We start from the raw sequence: 21,846 nt of genomic DNA on the forward strand, positions 1-21,846 counted from the left end.
ACAAAATTTTAGCAAACCAAATTCAACAATATATTAAAGGATCATACACCACAATCATGTGGGATTTATTCCAGGGATGTAAGGATGGCTCAACATTCACAAATCAATCAATTTGATATACCACATTAATAAAGTGAAGGATAAAAATTATATGATCATCTCGAAAGATGAAGAAAAAGCATTTGACAAAATTCAACATCTATTTCTGATAAAAACTCTCAACAAAGTGGGTATAGAGGGAACATACCTCAGCATAATAAAGGCCATATATGATAAGCTCGCAGCTAACATCAAAACGGTGAAAAGCTAAAAGATTTTCCTCTGAGATCAGAAACAAGATAAGGATGCCACTCTCACTTTCAATACTATATTCAACATAGAATTGTAAGTCCCAGGCAGAACGATTGGCAAGAAAAAGAAATAAGAGGCATCCAAATCAGAAAGGAAGATATAAAACTGTCTCTATTTGCTGATGACATGATATTATATATAGAAAACCCTAAAGACTCTGGCAAAAAACTGTTATAAATGATCAATTCAGTAAACTGGCAAGATACAAAATCAACATATAAAAATCAGTTGCATTTCTATACACTAACAACAAACTGTCAGGGAAATTAAAAATTACAATTGCATCAAAAATAAAAAGTACATAGGAATAAATTTAACCAAGGAGGTGAAAGACCTGTACACTGAAAACTGTAAGACATTGATGAAAGACAATGACGAGGACCCAAAGAAATGGAAAGATTTTCCATGCTTGTGGATTAGAAGAATTAAGATTGTTAAAATGTCCATACTACCCAAAGCCATCTACAGATTTGATGCAATCCTTATCAAAATTCCAATGACATTTTCACGGTAAAAGAACAAACAATCTTAAAATTTGTGTGGAACCACAAAGACCCCAAATAGTCAAAGCAATATTGAGAAAGAAGAACAACACTGGAAGCATCATTTTCCTGATTTCAAACTATATTACATAGCTATAGTAATCAAGACAGTAAGGTATTGGAATAGAAGCAGAAACTGATCAATGGAACAGAATAGAGAGTCCAGAAATAAACCCACACATGTATGGTGTAGGGTAGGAGGTAAATTCCTCTTCCCTCTAGGTCCTTCTGTCTTATCTAAGAATTAAATTGACATGAAACAGACTAACAGGAGAAAATCAAACAAAGTTTAATAACGTGTACATGGGAGAAACCGAGGAAAACTGAGTAACTCACAAAATGACCAAAGCCATCACCTTAAATACCACCTTCAGCTAAAGATGAAGGAGAATGTTGGGGTAGTGGTTTAGGACTTCCAAGGGAAGACAGGAAATTCACACAGAGATGGAAACTTAAACGCTCATTAAATAGGTGTTTCCTGGGCCCTCTATAGACAATGTGACTGGAGAGACACATTTTACATTGTACCACATTTACCTTAAGGTATTTGCTCCTTCCTGGAACAGGCCTTCTATCTTAAATTCTTTTAGGCAGTTAGGGGGAAGGTCAGAGTTTTTCCCCGAGTCTTTTGTTCTTAAAAATAATCAAGCCAAAGAGACACATTTTGGGGTGGCCAAATCTAATCCCCCCACAGTGGCCAATTAATTTATGACAAAGTAGTCAAGAATATACAATGGGAAAAGGAGTGTCTTCAATATAAATGGTGTTGGGGAAACTAGACAGCCACATGAAAAAGAATGAAACTGAACTACTATTTTATACCATACATAAAAATCAACCCAATATAGATTAAGATTTGAGCATAATACCTGAAACCATAAAACTCCTAGAAGAAAAGACAGGGAGCAAGCTCCTTGACATCAGGCTTGACAATGGTTCTTTGGATTTGACACCAAAAAAAAGTAACAAAAGCAAAAAATAAATAAGTGGAACTACACCAAAGTAAAACACTTCTATATAGCAAAGGAAACCATCCACAAAATGAGAAGGCAACCTATGGAATGGGAGAAAATATTTGCGATATTTTCAGGTAAATATCCAAAATATATATGGAACTCATACACCTCAACAGTAAAAAACAATCAGAATAAAAAACTGACAGAGGATGTGAATAGACGTTTTTCCAAAGAAGATGTACAGATGGCCAACCAAGCACATGAAAACGTGCTCAGCATCACTAATCATCAAGGAAATGCAAATCAAAACCACAATGAGATCTTACCTTACACCTGTTAGAATGGCTATTATCAAAAGACAAGAGAGAAGTGTTGGCGGACATGTGGAGAAAACGGACCCTTGTGCACTGTTGGTAGGAATGTAACTTGGTGCAGCCACTATGGAAAACAGTATGGGGCTTCCTCTAAAATTTAAAAATAGAACTACTATCTGATCCAGCAATTCCACTTCTGGGTATTTACCTAAAGGAAATGAAAACACTAACTCAAAAAGACATCTGCACCCTTATGTTCATGGCAGCATTATTTCCAAAAGCCAAGACAAGAAAACTTGCACACGTTAAAGTCACATATCCCATTGGGTCGTGGTGAATATTTGATGGAAGAAAACATGTAAAGTATGTAGACTAATGCCTGACACACAACGAATCTTCCAAGACGATAAAGTGAGAAAACCAGCTTAGACTGTAAGGCAGTATTTCATAACAAGATGATAATTTTTTAAAATAGATGAGGAGAAGAAGAAATCTCCAATGTTCCTCCCTCAATCATACTGAGGGTATAAAATAGTTGAGAATGGAGATTGTTAGAGAATTGGGAAGAGGATTTCTCTGAAAAACTCTGTTCTAAGCCTCACCATCCCAGGGACTGTAATGAGAAATGCCTCTGCTCACCCAATGAAAAGTGAAACCCTTCAACAGGACCACACGGAAAGCTTTAAATGCATTTCCACAAGTCAAGAGCCACACTACACTACTATCTGACTACCCCCTGAGAAATGTAACGCTAAGAGACAGGCTACTTGACTGCTGATAAACGAGCCATGTTAGAGGCTGCTCTGGAGTTGACCCACCTCTCAAAGTTTGCCAGGGTGAACAGCGTGAGTGTTTTCCTACACGGACTTTCCTGTGTAGACCAAATGTAGGCTCCTGCACAAAAGACAGCCAGAATGGAGTCCTAACTGGGTTGCACTGGGGATGGGGGAGGGTGACAGTGAGGCCGCCTCAGCAGAGGAAATCTGAGGTTATCCCTGGATTCCTAGGAAGGACATGTGTTACTCCTATTAAGGAATTACAAGAGAAAGATCCCTTTCCAATATTAATGGATTTCTGAAAACTCTCGAAGGTGCTCACTAGAAAGTGGTTAGCTTGACACAATTGTCAAGCACAGAAAGTGAGAAGCCAATTTACTACAGTATTGATCAATTAGGAACATTTTCACTCCCCGAGCACTTCTCTGCCATATTCTTCTCCCAGTCCCCAAATCGGCCCCGTAGCAGAGAGATCAGAAACCATAGGAGGAGAGCTGAGGACAGGGGTGAGGAAGCAAAGATATGAAACCTGCCTCCAGTGCTGTGGAGCAGACTCCTAAGGTGGCCTCCATGATCATGGTGCTATATCATGATTATCTTATGTTACACAGCAGAATTCTGCCGACGTAATTAATATTACCAATCATCAACCTTAAAATGTGGAGATTATCCAGGTGGGCCTGGCCCAAGCAGATTAGGCCTTTAAAAGCAGAGGTTTCTTCAGATGGTAGAAAAGAGGACGTCTGAGTGATTCAAAGCGTGAGAGATTTGATGGAAGGGGTTTCTTCATTGCTGAGAGGGAGAGGGCCCTGTGGATGGAGCCGCCTTTAGTGGCCGACAGGGACCCCCCGCTGACAACCAGCAAGAAAACGGCGAGGTCAGCTCTACAGCTAAAAGGAACTGAATTCTGCCAGAAGCCCCAGATTAGAGCCCAGCCTGACTGACACTCTAATTTCAGTCCTGTGAGACTCTGAGCACAGAACGCCGTGGAACCTGCCCTACAGAACTGAGATGATAAATATTGTTTGAAGCTGCTAAATTTATGGTAATTTGTAATGTAGCAATGGAAAACTAATAGAAGCATGCAGCAAGCCCATCAACCTTAAATCAAACGTGGATGCATGCTTCTTATCAGGCTAGATGTATTAATATCTCGATTGAGAATATTTGCCAATTAAAAATACTTTATAGGGTATTTTATGACTTAAGAGTCATGATGAAATCATTAGACTGAGTTTTCAAAGGGCAGGGGAAGAACTTTTCTCACTGAAAAAATATCAGAGAAAGTAGGAGACATAAAATTGCTTTGTGAATGCTTCCTGTGAGTTGAACTTGTTCAACAAACCAGTTTTATTGTGTATTCGATATTTGTTTGTGACGATATTTTAATAGAGGCATCCACAAACCCAGGCTAATGTTAGTTTTCAGATTTTTCTGCAATAGGGATGCAAAATTACTATGTTTAAGCTTTTTAAACTAAATATGTCAAAATTGTGCAAGATCATTTTCACCAATAGTAAATAATCCTACTCACAAGTAGACCTTATTGTTGAGGAACACGGCGCAGTAATGCAAATACAGAACCTTAGAATCACCGAACACGTAATTCATCAAGGATTACATCTATTAGTAGAAGAACATGTGGTTCCATGTGCAGGATAAGGCAGAGCATCAGTAAATCTGAAATCGGGAACATGGTATCTGACACCTCATTGCTGCTTTTCCTACAACGGGTTCAAGTCAACTCTGCCTTCCAAAAAATCCTAAAATTAGGGGCTGGCCCAGTGGCAAGTGGTTAAGTTTACACATTCCACTTTGCTGGCCCGGACTTCGCCAGTTCACATCCTGGGTACAGACCTTACACCGCTTGTCAAGCCATGCTGTGGAAGGCATCCCACATATAAAGTAGAGGAAGATGGGCACGGGTGTTAGCTCAGGGCCAGTCTTCCTCAGCAAAAAGAGGATTGGCCACAGATGTTAGCTCAGGGCTAATCTTCCTCAAAAATATAAATAAATAAATAAAAACGATCCTAAAATCAGCTCTCCCATCCCCAAATCCATAAATTGAAATGGTTTAATATGTTAATGGAAAAAAATTACTGGAAAACCAAACTCAGGCAAAAATATTGATTTCTTTTTACAAAACAAAACAAACAAAATCTTCACAAAATTTATAAGTGGCTAAATATATATAATCAAACTATAATACCAAGGTCAACATTATTTTCTGATTAATGTTATTGTTTCTTCATATATATATATGTGATATTTCATAAGATAAGAAATTAATCCCCAAGTAAGAACTACTTTTAAATGTCTGCAAGACGTTTAAAATATTTGGCTGATTTTATCACTAATGAAACTATTCTTCAATATATTTGTTAAATACCTAATGGAATAAAATAATATACCATGAATCAATTATATGAAATATAATTTTTCATTTGAAACTTTGTCCAAAATAAAACAAAAATTTTACTCAAATTACTTAGCATTTTTTCTTTTAATATTATTAGTAATGAGTAAAAAAAAAGAAACACAAGAGAAAAAATACTTTTAAGTGTTGTACCTTATTTTTAACTTGGAAATGTATTTTTATATCAAAATGTTATCGCAAAGGAAAAACAAAGAACAAAAAGGGAAAGGGGAGCATATTTACTGTGGCAAGTTGTTCAAGATTTTAAGCTGTATGATTAACATTGCTCCCTAGGAGACACCTGGTTGTAAGTTGCCTCAGCAGAAGAGAAATACTGATGCCATGGGAAGGAGATCTTTTTGATAGGAACATATTCACTGCTTCTGCAACATCTAACAGACCTCTCTACAGTAAAAAAATCTGGTTTCCTAGGCTTTTGATCAAGAGAATCATTGTCAGAGATTAAAGTATTTCTGTTTAAAAACAAACAAAAGCTTCCAGATAGTTTATGCCAATGTCACCCTGGAATTGGAATTCTCTTTTTGGGAAAGACAATTTAAGAATGACAAGTTAAACCCATAGCTATCCCTTAGTTTTTCAATCATGCGTGGTTGAATGAGATATAATTAATAACAATGGTAATTCTTTTTTTATATAAAAAGCAATTCTCTCTCATTACAAAAGTGATACAGTTGTTTTAATGGTAGGATGAGAATTTCAGATATCAGTAAAATTAAAACAGTTGGCATGCATAATTTTAATCTAAATGTCCTGAGGTATAAATTTTCCATCTGGACAAAATTGCGTTACTTTCATAAAAATAATAATCAGATAAACCATATTCCCAGTGGCATTAAACAAAAAAAGTAAATTTATATTGTTTAAACTTAATAACTATTCTGGGTTTTTATTAGATATTCAACATGTCTGAGAAGCATGCACATAGATTACAAAACAAATTGCTTTCTCTCTTCCAGAAGTTAACAAACTAAATGAACCAAGAAATAGCTTTTCAAGTCCTTTTAAATATCACAAAATAAATTGCATGTCTTCCTCTATGATTGTACGTAGATAGTTGTGTATATAATTCTCCAGATAAGGTACTTAAAATTTACGCAGATTTTTTTGGTCTTTGGATTCTGTCCCATCTATCCCCAGGTATAGTATAGTGAAGACATTGCTTCCTTTATGGATTTACTGAGCATTGTTGATAAACTGGATCATTCCAGTGATATTGGCTCTTTAACGTGACTTATATGGGAGCAAATAGAGACTACGACCTGAATACTTCAGAAAAGATATGAACTTTAATTTAGTTTTCCAGTAATATATTTTACAATTCTAAAAAGATTTTTACTATATTTAACTATCTTTAGTAGATTAGAGAGTATAGACAACAAAATTATCATGTGACTGAGCATTCTGTTGGGACATATTGGTTTTACTTCTTGTTTATTTTTAATGGTCCACTTCAAATATTAGCAATTATTCCTAACACCAATGTAATATAAGAACTAATAACAACATCATCTTGACAGAAAGATGACATATCATGGTTTTTGCTCATGTTTATTATTCTGGTTTAACATTTTCATTGTCTTCAACTTGATATTTTTTAAGGCTCATTTTACTTTCTCTTCAGTCCTGCCCTATGCTATTTTACAAAGATGGATCCATATTTCAGATGATAAAAGGAGCAGAAAAGATGGAAACAGAATGAGGTAATATGAAAATGCAAAATTAAAGATCATCATTGTTCATGCTTGAAGACGATCCTTTCAGCAAATTAACCATTAAATTTTTCATTAAGATTAGTTAGCCTTTAAAATATACTTTTTACTTTTTTGGAATAAAATATAAAATAATTAGAAAGTAGAAATAAAAAGACTGAAATTAAATACAATATTTTATTTCCTTATAAGTTGTGGCAAAACAAGCAAAATACGGTCCTCAAGAAGACTTTTGTTCAGGTCACGTTTAACTCCCTAGGCTCACAACACGACGTCAGGAACTTTATCACATCAGTTCCAAATAAACAAAATATAGAAAGAATTTTAAAACATGAACAGCACACACAAAAATACAGCTCAAGCTGATACAGCTCCATCTATTTGAATTTTAGGTTGCCAGAAGGCAAAGAACATTCTAATACACGCTCCAGAGAAGCACTTTCATGTGTGAAATGCTGATTTACATAAAAGAGTCCACAGCGGGTCTGCCCTGCACCAGTTAACATAATCAGTACAAGAAAAGAAAAACCTAGCCTACATCAAGTGAGAATATTGTAACTTTAATTGGTGGTTAGTAATTATTTTTAATTGATATTTGCCTTGAGGGAGGTTTGTATTTGAATGTCACAGAAGGAAAGAAAATGAATCAATGCTATTTCAACTTTACACCATTTTAAAAAAATGGACAGGTGAATTTGAAGTTAAGCAGAATCAGAGTTAAGCAGTCAGAGGGTACATATTCTCTAAGAGACATAAAAAAATATTTGAATTCAGGTAAGGGATTCAGTCATATCAAATGTGGATAATCATGAAAATCTTTCTAATTTAAAGCAAATTCCTCACCCACGTTAATTTCTATAAGTTTCTCCTCTTATCCTTCATCAAATGTTTGACATTCTCAGTTTTACTGTACATAAAATTACGCTTTTATTTAATCTTCCATTATCTTATGACCTATTAACCCCTATTCATTTATCATTCATACTCAATCACATATCCTATTTGAGTATTTATGATGTTTGGAGGGCCAAACACAGGTGGCCACATGATCATCCTTTTAAGATTATGAGAGCTCTAAGGTTTCAGATGAACTCTTAAATACGGAAAGCCACAGATCTTTATTCACACTTGGTCTACATGTACACTGGAGGATAGTGCACGCTTGACCTGAACCAGGAACATAGAAGCAATCATTTTTAGAGTTGGAAAAACAGGATATTCCAGACAAGGAGAGGGTGCTGCTATTAATGGTAGTTTGGGAATTAGCAGAGAGATTTTGGTAATTTCAAATAAAAATTCTTTTGAAATATTGCTAATATATTCTAAAAGCAGCACAATTAAATCAGAATATGAAGTTATAAAGTGGGTCTATATAGATGTGTCATCTCTGTAGATAACATACATACACTCGCACTTACTTGAGTGTCCCAATTTGTCTGTGAAATATGTCCACCCTTGTCAGAAACTCATCAAATAAAATGGTATAACAGTTAAAAAACATTTATGCATTTACCAAATATGTCCTTATCTTCAATGATTGCCATCTCCACCTCTTTCCCAGTAACTATTGTGCACGTGACGGGGAGTTGAAGAAGAACGCTAATCTCGCCAAAAGACTCCTCCTCCTTAAGTTGACCCATATAAACGAGTTTTCGAACTTTTTTCTGTAAGAGATATAGATAATTGATGTTTAATGAAACCACCTTCCTATAATGATTAAATATTGTTACCAACAGAAACTCACTGTTCATAAATAATTTTGGTATACGGTATTTAAAACAAATTGCAATTTCATTCAAATCAGAGAAAACATTTACTTACACATGTATTTAAATTATATTAGAACAACAGTAAATTGACAGACAACTTCAGCATATCTAAGGTCATTGAAAGCACTGTCACTTAGTGACCTGCAAATTAAATTTTTTAATCCACCAAGATGTTTAGGACATATTGAATTCATTCCTATTGAAACAGAGATGAGCTGGTGTGCAGGAAGATGAAGAAAAACAAGAGAGCGTAGCCCTCAGGGTGGGAGGGCGACAGGAACTGCAAAGAGGAGGAAAGCTTTACCAAGTATCCTGGAGTCAAAAGCTAACATCTAATTTGAAGATCTTCCTCTTACATAAATGGCAAACCTTCACACAGAATATAACTAGTACAGCAGACTTCAACTAAGCTTATACACTAAACTAAACTCCATCAAAGACTGCTCGACCAACCCAGAAGGATTGGTTCCAACTTTCCTATCACTAAGCATTGGTGTTTTGCCTGTTCTAGAACTTCGTAAAACTGAAATCATATGGAACGCACACTTTTGGATCTGATGTTTTTGCCCAACCTAATCCTTTGAGATTCATCTGTATTCTTGTATGTTTCGTAAGTTCTTTTGATTGATGTGTGGCATTCCATTGCATGAATGTACCACAATGTTTCTTTCAATTGTCAATGGACATTTCAACCACTTACAGTTTTTGGCTTATGAAGATTCACGTAAGTCTTTTTGTAGACATATTTTTTCATTTCTCTTGAGTAGGTATCTAGAGTGGAATTTCTGAGTCATTTGTTAAGTGTATTTTAGCCGATCTGATATGATTGTAGTAGTACCTTGGTGTGGTTTTAATTTGCGTTTCTCTGATGAATAAGGATGTTAAGCATCTTTAATATGCTTATTGGTCATTCCGAGGTCTTACAACTCAATATATCTTACAACTTATCTTACATTCCTGTATCTTACAATTCAGTAAAAACAAGAAAAGAAATCCAACAAAAAATAGTCAGAAAAATAGAACAGAAATTTCACGGAAGACAAATGAATAGTAAATGTCCAATAAGCACAGGCAAAGATGTTCAATATCCTTTATTCATTAGGGTAGATTAAAGAGAATACATAAGTTTAAGACTTACTGCTCTTTTTGATTGTAGTTTCACAAGCCCTACAATACTTCTATAAACGTTACAATATCCAGAATTAATATAGGCCACAAAAGAAATTATGCTTCCACTTTCCACTATCACTGGAAATAAAAGAGATAATTCATAATGTCACACATTCTTCTCTATAAGAAATTATTTTAGATATTATGACAATAAAAGTTGACATATTCAATTCAATAACTATTAATGGTAAATATCTTAATGGATGTCAGTTTATAGGCAGCACTTGGCATATGATACAAAATTTACACCTGGTATTTCTATCTGTAACCTAACATGGAAGTTCACACAGAAGACTTTGGCAATAAAGGCAATTGTATGCTACTAAACCGCCTGGAGGAGCAGAGGCACAGGAGGGCGGGGCAAGCCTCAATTTGTAGCACTTGCTGATTTCCATGGTGTAAACATTCCTACCATGGTGAATTTCAAACTGCCAATGGTTTTACAGCTAGCGCACAAAATGCCCGAATATTTCACCTTTGGCTCTTCAGAGCCTGTACCTGGAGCCAGCCCTGGCACTCTACGAAATACAGAAGCTGTTAAAAGCAAGGGCTTTGAGGCCATACTGGACTGGTTTGAAATTCTACTCTGCTACCTGCTGTGTGACCTAAGATAAATTTGATAAGTTCTTTGAACGTTGGGATTTTCATCTTTAAAATGGCAAAATTAGGAGTCCGTGTTCTACGCTCTACATGTGGTGATGAAGTTCATGTAAACTACTTAGAATGAAGCCTGGCACACAGTATTACATAATAAATCATGTTACTAATATCATTATTCTTTGCTCAAATTTGTGAAGCCACCCTAAGGCCAAGATATACTTGAAGCTGAACTGGGTAATACCTTGATAACTACCAATGTATCAAAAAGCCACTTAAAAACACCCGGTCTATACAATAAATTGGACATACATAAATTAAAATTACTATTTCAAGTTGGCTTTCTGCTTTGTTCATTCTGAAACATGTCAATATGTTTTCTCAAAACCCCCAACGCAACAGTGGTAACATATATAAAGACACATATGTATCTTTCCCTTGATTTTGTAAAGCAGACAATTAAAAAATAATATTTTTAATTATTCAAAAACATTTATTTCACAATGTAAAAGAGTATATATCAGCATGAGAAAAATTATTCACGTTACTAAAATAATAAGGAAGCTAAACAATAGCACAGCTCTTTAAAAATTATGGTAAAAAAAGAACAAGATAACAACTGGTAAATATAATTTACCCTAAACAAACAATAAACACAATATAGTACAATGGAAAAGTACTTTAAGATAAATCAAATGGGTAATTATTTTGCTGACATTGTTTATGACAATATGCTATCTCCCTTTCTTCATATAATATTCAGAGCTCAAAGTTTATAATAAAAAAATTGAAGGCTTACTCTACTATCACCAATCATTTATTTTGCTTAAATAAAAATTTTAGTAACGCATCTACTGTCTTATACTATGTTTTTTACAGCCAAACAATGATATTACAAAGTTATCTTAAGATATCAAAGTATACTATATCTGTAGAATTATGTGTAAATTGTATGGAAAAGCAGGAGTTTTCTCACAGATCTTACTCTTAAAAGTAAAAAGTACTCTTCTACCAAAGGTTAAATGATAGCAGAGACTTGTTACTTCTTTAGTCAATCAATAGGACATAAAGGAAGGCACAGAGCCTCCTGGCAATTATAGATAAGAAAAGGATGCACTTAAACAGATAATAAAGAAACCCATTATTCTTAACTTTCAGAGCTGCACTACTGTCAATCATTTCTTGAAAATCGAGCCCTATATAGATCATAGAGAAGCATACATAATATCAAAGAGGATAAAGACCATGAGAATTTTTCTCTATATGAAGGGCAAGGCAACAATGGAAAAGTGGAACCACTGAGAAAAATTTGCAAGGCAGTCTCATTCCTCAGAGGGGATATTTCCTATCTAAGTAATCGTCTATGGTTTTTATAATAATCAGAGCAAATATTTATCTTAATGAAGACAATACAACAAAACCCTTTTCATCCAAGTAAGCAGCCTGAATTTAATGATATTGTAAAAAATGTGTATCACGCTTCAGTAAGAAGTTTTAAATATTACCATTTTTTACTGGAAAAAAATTAATACCAACCACCTGTAAAATTCTTAACACCTCTTTTGTTGTGTTTCCTAATTTTACTCATTCAGCCTCTGATCCTGCTTCCCATTACAAAGAACTTATACTAGTGATGTTAAGACAAATATTGTCATCTCCACACCCTTTCCTCTTGGTGACATAGAAAACGACAAACAACATAGAAAGATTCAAAGGATTAGAACACAGTTTTAAGGGAAACAATTTAGTTATGGACTATATAGATGAAATTTTATTATTTTTTAAAAGTCATATTCATTAATGTTCAGGAAATAAAGTTAATTTGTATTTAAAAATTAAGTTTTAAAGAATCTTATCAAAACTCAAACTCATGTTCTAAAGCCTGAAAACATTAGACCATTACGAAAAGAACCAATATGATTCCAGCTTAAAGGTGAATTTGAATGAGAGGAAAATCAGAAGGATTCTCAGAAAGTGAATATCAAGCACTGCTCTTTTTCTTTCTGTTGTTTATCATATGCCAGGAAACAGTCACAAGTCTAATAAAACTATTTTATTCCAATTTTCAGGTCAGTTAGAAGAAGGCATGATAAGAAGAGTCATTCTCTGCTGGCTACTGGCATCAGCACCAGGACAGTTAAGGTCTCCGTTTAAATGGAAATTCGTGATTAGAAAGATTGTTAAAGGACATCTTCCTAATTAAGATAAACCCCAGTCCATTAGCCTAAGAGACCAAAACACAGCTTGGGAACAGAAGTGTATCTGAGGATCAGTAAGTCTCCTGCAGTTTCCAGCAGGACGTGCATTAGCGGAAAGGGTACCAGCACCCCCTGTGAAACTATACTACTTGAAAAAGGAGGATCTGAAAGAACAGTACTAGCAAATGCTATGCTTGAACTTGATTTTCCACTTAGGAGAATTTTTCTGAACTTATTTTCCTTATGAATATATTTAGTTTGCTTTCATAATGTTGTTAAGAAAGATTTTGGTTAGAAACAGCTTTGCATTTATTGAATATTTCTGTAGGGGTTTGTGCTAAAGAAACTTAGACCAATATTAACCACTACCTCTTCATTATTAAAAAATGTATATTTATATGCAGATAAGTAGCATCTGTGACTAAACAGAGACAAATCCTGAATAGAAATATGTATCAGAAGAATTGATGTTTGATTATCTAACATCCAATTATACTACGCCATCTGAATTTATGGCACATTAAGATAGATCATTCTTATAAAATATGAATACTATATGTAAAATATCCTGATGTATATCAAGTATCTGTCACTTTGCATAAGAAATAAAAAGCAAATGGACATTTCTCCAATCTCACAAATATGTGATTTGGGAAAAATGTTATACATAAATCTACTAATTATTGATAGAGGAGATCAAGAGAAATGTGAATGGAAGAAATTTTAAACTTTGAACATACCTCAAAAACTATTCCAGGTAAAGAACATACCAAAATAATGCTTTTATAGAATTATTTCACAGAAAATAACAGAATGTGACTGGTTACTCACTGCAAGAGAGGGCAGGCGAAGCAGGGCCAGACTTGCTGTTGGATTCTCTCCTCCCTCCCTCTCCCCCATTCTTCCCACAATTCCCCTCCTCCTCCCCTGTCAGTCTTCAAGATAGGGCACATGCTGGGCTTGCCGCCATTTACAGGTCAAGGCAGGAGGGCTTATCCAGATCTGATGCCCAGCCTGATGACGGCCAAGGAAACCATCACTTTACCTCAACTGTCTCACCAAATTCACATTCTTGCTCAAATGTCACCTTCTCAAGATCTACCGTGACTATTCTACTTTATCCTACAGTCTAACCTGTTCTACCCAGCTCTCTACCCACCTCTGATTTTTTTTTTCATGGTTTTGTTACCGTCTAACATATATCCAATTTACTAATTCATTTCTTGTTCTTAGTGTATATGATATCCTCTAGCCAATAGGATGCAAGCTCCATCAAGACAAGGCTGTTTATGTTTATCTTTTGTTAACTCATATGTCTAAATAGTAGCCATCCAATAAATATTTGTTGAATAAGTGCAAGATCTCAATATTAGACCACAATTTCCCTCAAGAGGTCAACTGAGCACAAGAGGAAGCTCAGAATACAGTGGCTTAGATTTTTAGGAAGTTCCTTCCTGAGTAGCACAACTGAAAATTCTGGATAAAACGTTTTAAAATACATGAGGTGGCGAAAGGCAAAAACAAAAAAAAATTTTTTTCAAAAACCAGGTATAAAAAGAAACTCAGTCACAGAGGCAAGAAAGCCCTAGGGTCAGTGGCGAAGTCTGTCTGAGAGATAATATGTGGACATGCTCCTTCCTAAAGGCCCAAAGGGCAACACTCTTGGTGGGTAAACTGGAAAAAGCCCATTTTAGAAAGAGAGTTCTTGAAGATATTTTTTTCTTTTAGTCACGGTGCTGATGACAAAAAAGAAAAAAGAGGAAGTCTCTCTGAAAATCCCTAACCATAGCTCACGGCATTGGGGCTGGAATCCACACCACCTGTGAGGCACTAAGCATTCGTTTTTAAATTATATATTTTTTGTGACTCTAAATGCCCAGAAAAAAGAAAAACAAGTTCTTTTTGGATGAATTATTGCTCATCCCAGACTTCAAAAACTTCCCACAGATAAAAAGAGACTATTTAAGGGAATATGAGTTCTCAATAAAACATGTATTAGCAAATATATTAGCAAACCATCACCATTAATTATAGTAACCAGACAATTATAAATATATATATAACGTATATATATACACACTATTATACATGTTTGTGTGTATATATGCACATCTGATATTACATACATATATGTATATACAGCAGACATCAGAATTATGATAGAAAATATAAAGTAGAATTATATTTATGAAAAAACAAGATTCAGAACAATGTTTGATTACAAAAATTAACCAACTAGAACTTTTAGAAAAAATGTAAGCAATCAGACAAGAATATCATCAACTGAATAAAATATTAAACTAAAAAACTAAACTAAATTGCTAGATTCTGAAATCTTATTAATAAAATCAACTTAAGCATTACAAGGTTTTTTGCAATATAATTAGAGTTACAACACTATGAATAAGTCAAGAAATTGCCATTTCAAAGGGCCATGCATTTAAATATTGGTTTATTTGAATAGAAATTTAAAAATTAAACAGTCACCTCCTTCGGGTAATGTAGCAATAGTCCTTACCTGCTCTCCATCTTCAGTAGCCGGTGGATTTAATTAATCTCTCCGTACTCCATACACCTTTCTGCTCCTCTCACAAGAGCCTCCTTTTCTTAGTGCTGAGGATACACCCACACTATCCTCCATGCACTGTATTCAATTCAGTTTTTTTCTCTCTAAAAAATGTCTCTTCCTTATTCCAAAAAATTGGACAAACAAGTATTATTCTGGTACTAACCATCAATCTCCTTCCCTTAAAAAATTGAATTAAATCCTAGACTTATATAATTAAATTGGTGTTAGTCTCCATCTTTGAATTCTCTTTCCTTTTCCATTCTCTCTCAGTAGACGATAGATAGATAGATAGATACAGATAGATGATAGAGATATGCTATACAGACATACTTGTGAATACATATACTCAAAACCACTTTAAATATATGTATATGCATATATGTTTATAAGTATGGGGGTGTGTATATAATATTTCATAGAATTCCATATGCCTACGTTCTGTCTTCACGTACACCCTGTCTTTTCATGACATTTGAAGAGGTCTGAGTTTCGAAGATCTGTTGTACATGCTTTGCTTAACACCGCTGCTCTTGTTACATAGGCTTTAGTGAGCCTGCTGTTTTCAGAATTACACATTCGATTTTCCCTTTTCACTTGAATTTGGAGGACTGCTTTGTGATGCTGGATTTGATTTCCCTCAATCTTGAGGATTATTTTAGTAAACATAATAAATGCATTTACCTGTGTCTACCAAAAAGTAAACGCTCTGTATGAATTTGCTGTTATTTTCCCAAACTTAGATCCTCATAATTTAAATATTTCAGCTGTATGTGGGCTGTTAATAAAAACTCAGTAAAGGAAAGACAGTACCCGGAGCAAAAGTCAGCATAAACTCAAATGATTGCTATAAGCCCCCAAGTACCTCAAACCCTGGATTACTAGAGACGGAATGTAAAACACTTTCCATGAAACATTAAACAATACACAGCGATTTCTGGAAGAAGTTGTATGAGATAGAAACTTTTCTTATACGTTTGGGAGAATTCCTTGGTTAGGTCAACCGAGGGTGTGTTATTTGATTACTGCAAAAATACCTTTTTAAAATGACTTTTGGTCTTTTTGAAGTTTTCTAATTCACATTTCTCTTTCTTTTGACATTTTATATTTTCTAGAAATGCATCCTTTCCATCCAGCTCTTTAATCCATTAGAAGAGACTTGTTTATAAGACTTCAATAATTCTGAAATCTTTACTATGTCTTTATTTCATTTGTTCACAACAGAGTTTTACCCAGATATTTTTTCTAAACAGCATTTCGTTTCATAAATACTATTGTTTCTGTGCAGTTATTCTTTCCTAGTTTATTGATGTCTGCCCTTATTTTACTATTTTTAAAAAATGTATTTCTTTAGTTTTCTTTTTTTCTAAACCTCTGGTTTCAAATGCCTAGATCCCTTTTTTTTTCTCTTTTTCTTGCTTTGTGATAATTGTATTTAACATTACACATTTCTTCTATCTGCCACCCTAACTACATCTCATCTATTCTGAAATAGAGTGATTTTATTATTATTTTGTTGAGAGTTCTTCTTAATTTCCCTTTAATCAGTGGGGTGCAACAACATGGTGTTTAGTCTCCAAACATTTGAAACTGTACTTTTGCTATCCTTTTAAAATCAATTCTAAGGTTTTTGTTTTGTTTTGCACATGATTCTATGTGACCATGATATACAATATATCTTGTAATTATTCCCTATATCTAACATGCTGGGGGAAAAGCTCTGTTGAATATGGAGTTTTACATGTATCTAAAAGCTTGATTTTTTTTTATTGGTAATGTTCAGTTTCTGGTTATCCCTACTTTTATTTTTTTTAATCTACTTGGTCTATCGTTTCCTGCGAGGGTTGTGCATGTATGCCTAACTGCAATGATTATGATACTTAATGCTTCCTATAAGCCTGTTGGCTGTTTCTGTACATACTTAGAGGCTCTTTGGTGTTTATTTATACACATAAATACCTAGTGGTCACAGCCTCCCACTCTTTTCTCAGTATATAATGCCCTCTTTATTGATCACAATGTCTTGTATTGAATTCTATCTTGCTGTACTGTGATTGTTTCATCAGCTTAATACACATAGCTTAAAATAAATTGCATCATGCCATTAATATTTTTCTGTGGCACAATTTTCTTTTTAATTATTTTCTCTTTTACACTTGCCAGTATTTCCCAGTCAGCTTTCCACTTTGGTATGTATGGAGAAACATCATTACTTTTAAAAGACTCCATAATATGCAGGTACCATAATTGAGGAGAATGTAACCATTTGAGTTGAGCTTTTAAATGATTTCAAGGTTTGCTAGCGGAAAATATGCTATAGTAAATTTCCTTCATGGACGTATACAGATAAATGCAAAATTTTCTAAAAATTAAATTGCTCATGCAACAATAAATTCTTTTTCATTTATGAAACTCTATTATTATGGATTTTTTATTCATCACTATTCTCCATGTCCTTTTTTTTATTGCAGTAACACTGGTTTATAACATTATATAAATTTCAGGTGCACATCATTATATTTCCATTTCTGTGTAGATTACATCATGTTCACCACCCAAAGACTAATTACAATCCATCAGCACCACACATGTGCCTGATCATCCTTTCACCTTCCTCCCTCCACTGTTCCCCTCTGGTAACCACCAATCCAATCTCTATTGCTATGTGTGTGTTTGTTCTTGTTTTTATCTTCTGCTTAAGAGTGAGATCATACGGTATTTGACTTTCTCCCTCTCACTTATTTCTCTTCACATAATACCCTGAAGGTCCATCCATGTTGTCACAAATGGCCAGATTTCATCATTTTTTATGGCTGAGTAGTATTCTATTATGTATCTATACCACATCTTCTTTATCTGTTCATCTCTTGATGGGCACCTAGGTTGCTTCCAAGTCGTGGTTATTGTGAATAGTGCTGCAATGAACATAGGGGTGCATGTATCTTTATGCATTTGTATTTTCAAGTTCTTTGGATAAATACCCAGGAGTGGAAAAGCTGGGTCATATGGTAGTTCTATTCTTAATTTTCTGTGGATACTCCATACTGTTTTCCATCATGGCTATGCCAGGTTGCACTCCCATCCGCACTGTATGAGAGTTCCCTTCTCTCCACATCCTCTCCAACACTTGTTGCTTCCTGTCTTGTTAATTTTAGCCATTCTGAGGGGTGTGAGGTGATATCTCATTGTAGTTTTGATTTGCATTCCCCTCATAATTAGTGAAGTTGAACATCTTTTCAAGTGCCTGTTGGCCATCTGTATATGTTCTTTGGAGAAATGTCTGTTAAGATCTTTTGACGATTTTTTTGTGTGTTGTGTGAGGAAGATTGGCCCCAAGCTGACATCTGTGCCAATCTTCCTCTATTTTATGTGGGATGCCCTCTAGCATGGCTTGATGAGTAGTGCTAGGTCTGCGCCCAGGATCCAAACCTGCAAACCCCAGGCTACCAAAGTGGAACCCGCAAAATTAACCACTACACCACTGGGCCAGCCCCAAGTTTTGCCCATTTTTTAATTGGGTTGTTAGGTTTTTTGTTGTTGAGATGTATGAGTTCTTAGTATATTTTGGGTACCAAATGATTAGTGCACACTTCCTTTCATGCACAAAACACTTAAATCACGTTCTTTAAAAAGCCTGAAATACAGTTATCTTGACAAGGCAAATAATGAAAAGTAAAGCAAGTATGAGAGAGTTAAATGTTATTAGGTTCCAAGTAAATTTTGGGGTTCATTTTTCCTCTTTTGGAGTTAAAAGAACATCTACACAGTGTAATGCAATGCAAAAAGCAAGCAGACACTCAATATTTTTTGTTCATATGGTGTGAAATCTGGACTTGATTTCAGAATGTGTCATTATTCTGAGAAGCTTTTAAGCTAGAGGACATAATTTTTTTTTAAATTTTATTCAGATCATTTTTAAATGTTATAACTACTCAAAAAGAGAAAAGATATAATTCACTGAAAGGACATCAAGATAAATTACGCAGGTTCACACACAACCTTTATCTCCTATTGGAGGATAATAGAAACGTTTACAAGCTACATAAAATTTATTTTTCCTTACTGGTTGATTCAGTCTCTATTATTTTCAAACTCTACAATTTCCCTTATTAATTTCTTTCTCACAGAGCAATATTATTTTGTAATGAATCACTAGTTGATTAAAGTAGAAAGAATTAAATTAAGGTTAAATTATGTTAAGTTTATACAGCTCAATATATTTGTGATTTATCTATTGAGACAAAGCGCAATTTCCTCAGGAAAAATTACAAAAATTCTGAATTACAATATTCTGATAATAGTTTTGTTCTTATATCTTTTCTAATCTAGAAGGGCTTTTCCCATGATGTGAAATTAGTTTATGCTCGTTCATTTATTATTCCTTATATGGAGCTCACATAGATTATTTTATTTATGAGTATACCCTCTGAGCTCCATGTATGTGAGGTAAACAATCTACAAGTATTGTCAAAGAATTTCATTCCTTACCTGTTGGTTTTATTACTACCATAGGCAAGACCCTTAAAACAACGTGAAAAATACCTCAGAGGAATGTGAGGCTTATTGCCTCTTATTGGGCATTAATTTTGTTCTCCACATTGGCCACCTCTCCTTCCATACCAGGCATTCATTTATTACTGCTCCTTGCTTCCTCCTCTGTCTGAAACTCCTCTCTTGAAGGTAGCTAATGACATTCTACACGTGAAAGAAAATGCTGCTTTTCTCAGTCAATATCCTTCATGTTCTCTATGTATTAGAGGGCCAACTCTTTTCTATCTTCTGCTCCCTTGATTTGTATAATGCTGTGTCATACAAGTGCTATTGTATACCTACTGGTCTTATTTTTATGATCTCACAATTCACTTGACTTTTCTTTTAATTGTTTAAAAATGCCTTGCCTTTACTTATTTATTTTTTCATTACCTGTATTCTCTCAAGACTTGGCCCTCTCTGAACTCTTGTAAGTTTGGGTGTTAGTCTTCTACAAAACAAGGGGTTAGGGTACTACCTCCAAAAGAGCAGGGCTATGCTAAGGTGTGAGTGAATCCCCCTGACATGGCTCTCTCCTGCTTGACTGAAAATTACTAAGCTCTGCCATCAAACTGATGCAGTAGATATTTTGGGGACTGTGTCAATTTCTAGATGAATGACTTCAGGTTTTCAAATCTCTCTTGTCTCTCTCTCTGTTTCTCTCTCCATCCTCAGAGAGCATTTACAGGTATTTAAATATCATCCTTTTATCAAATACCTCCAGACTCTGAGGGAGAGTTTACTGAGCATCCTTGAACATGAGGAAGCCACCCCAGGCTGGGGAAATAATTAAAGGGAACAATCTCTGATGGGAACACAGGGCTGGGAATGTTTTCTTTTCCCATCAGCTAGAGTGTAAGCCCTCAAAATGCATGGTGCATCAGGTAAGATGTGCAGATGAGTTCAGCCTCACTAGTGGGGAAAAATTAGACCTAAGCTAAACTGGTTCTGGTCCTATCTAAGAAATATTCAAAGCAAGATATGAAAATATCAAACTGTAGTCAAGGGCTGAACTGTGTCCCAGCAAGAAAATTTAGAGAAAGAAAAATATATCCATCACTCAACAAAGTAAAATTTAGAACACTTGGAATCTAATGCAAAATTAAAAATCATGCAAAGAAACATGAGTATATAACTCATGGTGAAGAGAAAAACAAATTAATTGAAAGCAAACCAGAAATGATACAGATGATAAAATAAGGAGACAATGGTATTAAAACCATTATTACATACACATTCCATAACTTTAAGAAGCTAGTGGAAAGAATGAGCATTTTAAGTAGAAACATGGACCATGGAAAAACTACCCAAATTGAATTTCTAGAGATGAGAACTAAAACGTCCAATAGAAAAACATAGTAGATATCATTTATAGATTAGACATTGCAGACAATAAAATTAGTGACATTGAAGACGTGGCAATAGAAATTATTCAAAATGAAGCACAGAGGGAAAAAAATCAAACACATGCACACACACAAAAAACAGAGCAATATCAAGATACGGGACAAGTTCAATGGGTCTAATATACAAGTAATTGGGGTATTCAAAAAAAGAGGGACTCTTTGAAGAAATAATTTCCAAAAATATCCCACATTTAATTAAAACTAATATTCCACTCACTAATAGCAGAATATACATTGTTTACAAGTGCATATGGAACACTTACCACATAGACTTATTCTGGACCATAAAAAAGTCTCAATATTCTTAAAGGATTCAAATCACACCAAATGTGTTCTTTGGCCAAAATGGAATTAAATTTAAAATGATTAACTGCAAAACACCAAAATACTTGCAAACTTAACAGCATATTTCCAAATAAAGTATGGATCAAGGAGAAATCAAAGGGAAAATTATAAAGTGTTTTGAATGGGATGACAACAAAAAGACCAACACACCAAAATTTCTATATACATCTAAAACAGTAT

General features: G+C 34.6%; 1 protein-coding gene across 1 annotated transcript in view; it reads right to left on the reverse strand.

The window, feature by feature from the left end:
- Positions 1-21,846, reverse strand: part of CNBD1 (cyclic nucleotide binding domain containing 1) — a 391,920-nt gene that overhangs the window by 68,706 nt on the left and 301,368 nt on the right. Inside the window, exons 10-12 of the mRNA XM_070480954.1 lie at positions 9,993-10,102; positions 8,599-8,749; positions 2,982-3,057 (exon numbers count right to left, since the gene is read on the reverse strand). Coding sequence (XP_070337055.1) covers positions 2,982-3,057; positions 8,599-8,749; positions 9,993-10,102 — 337 coding nt within the window. The remainder of the gene's footprint in view (positions 1-2,981; positions 3,058-8,598; positions 8,750-9,992; positions 10,103-21,846) is intronic.

The sequence above is a fragment of the Equus asinus genome, chromosome 12 (assembly GCF_041296235.1).
Source record: "Equus asinus isolate D_3611 breed Donkey chromosome 12, EquAss-T2T_v2, whole genome shotgun sequence".
Taxonomy (NCBI): Eukaryota; Metazoa; Chordata; class Mammalia; order Perissodactyla; family Equidae; genus Equus; species Equus asinus.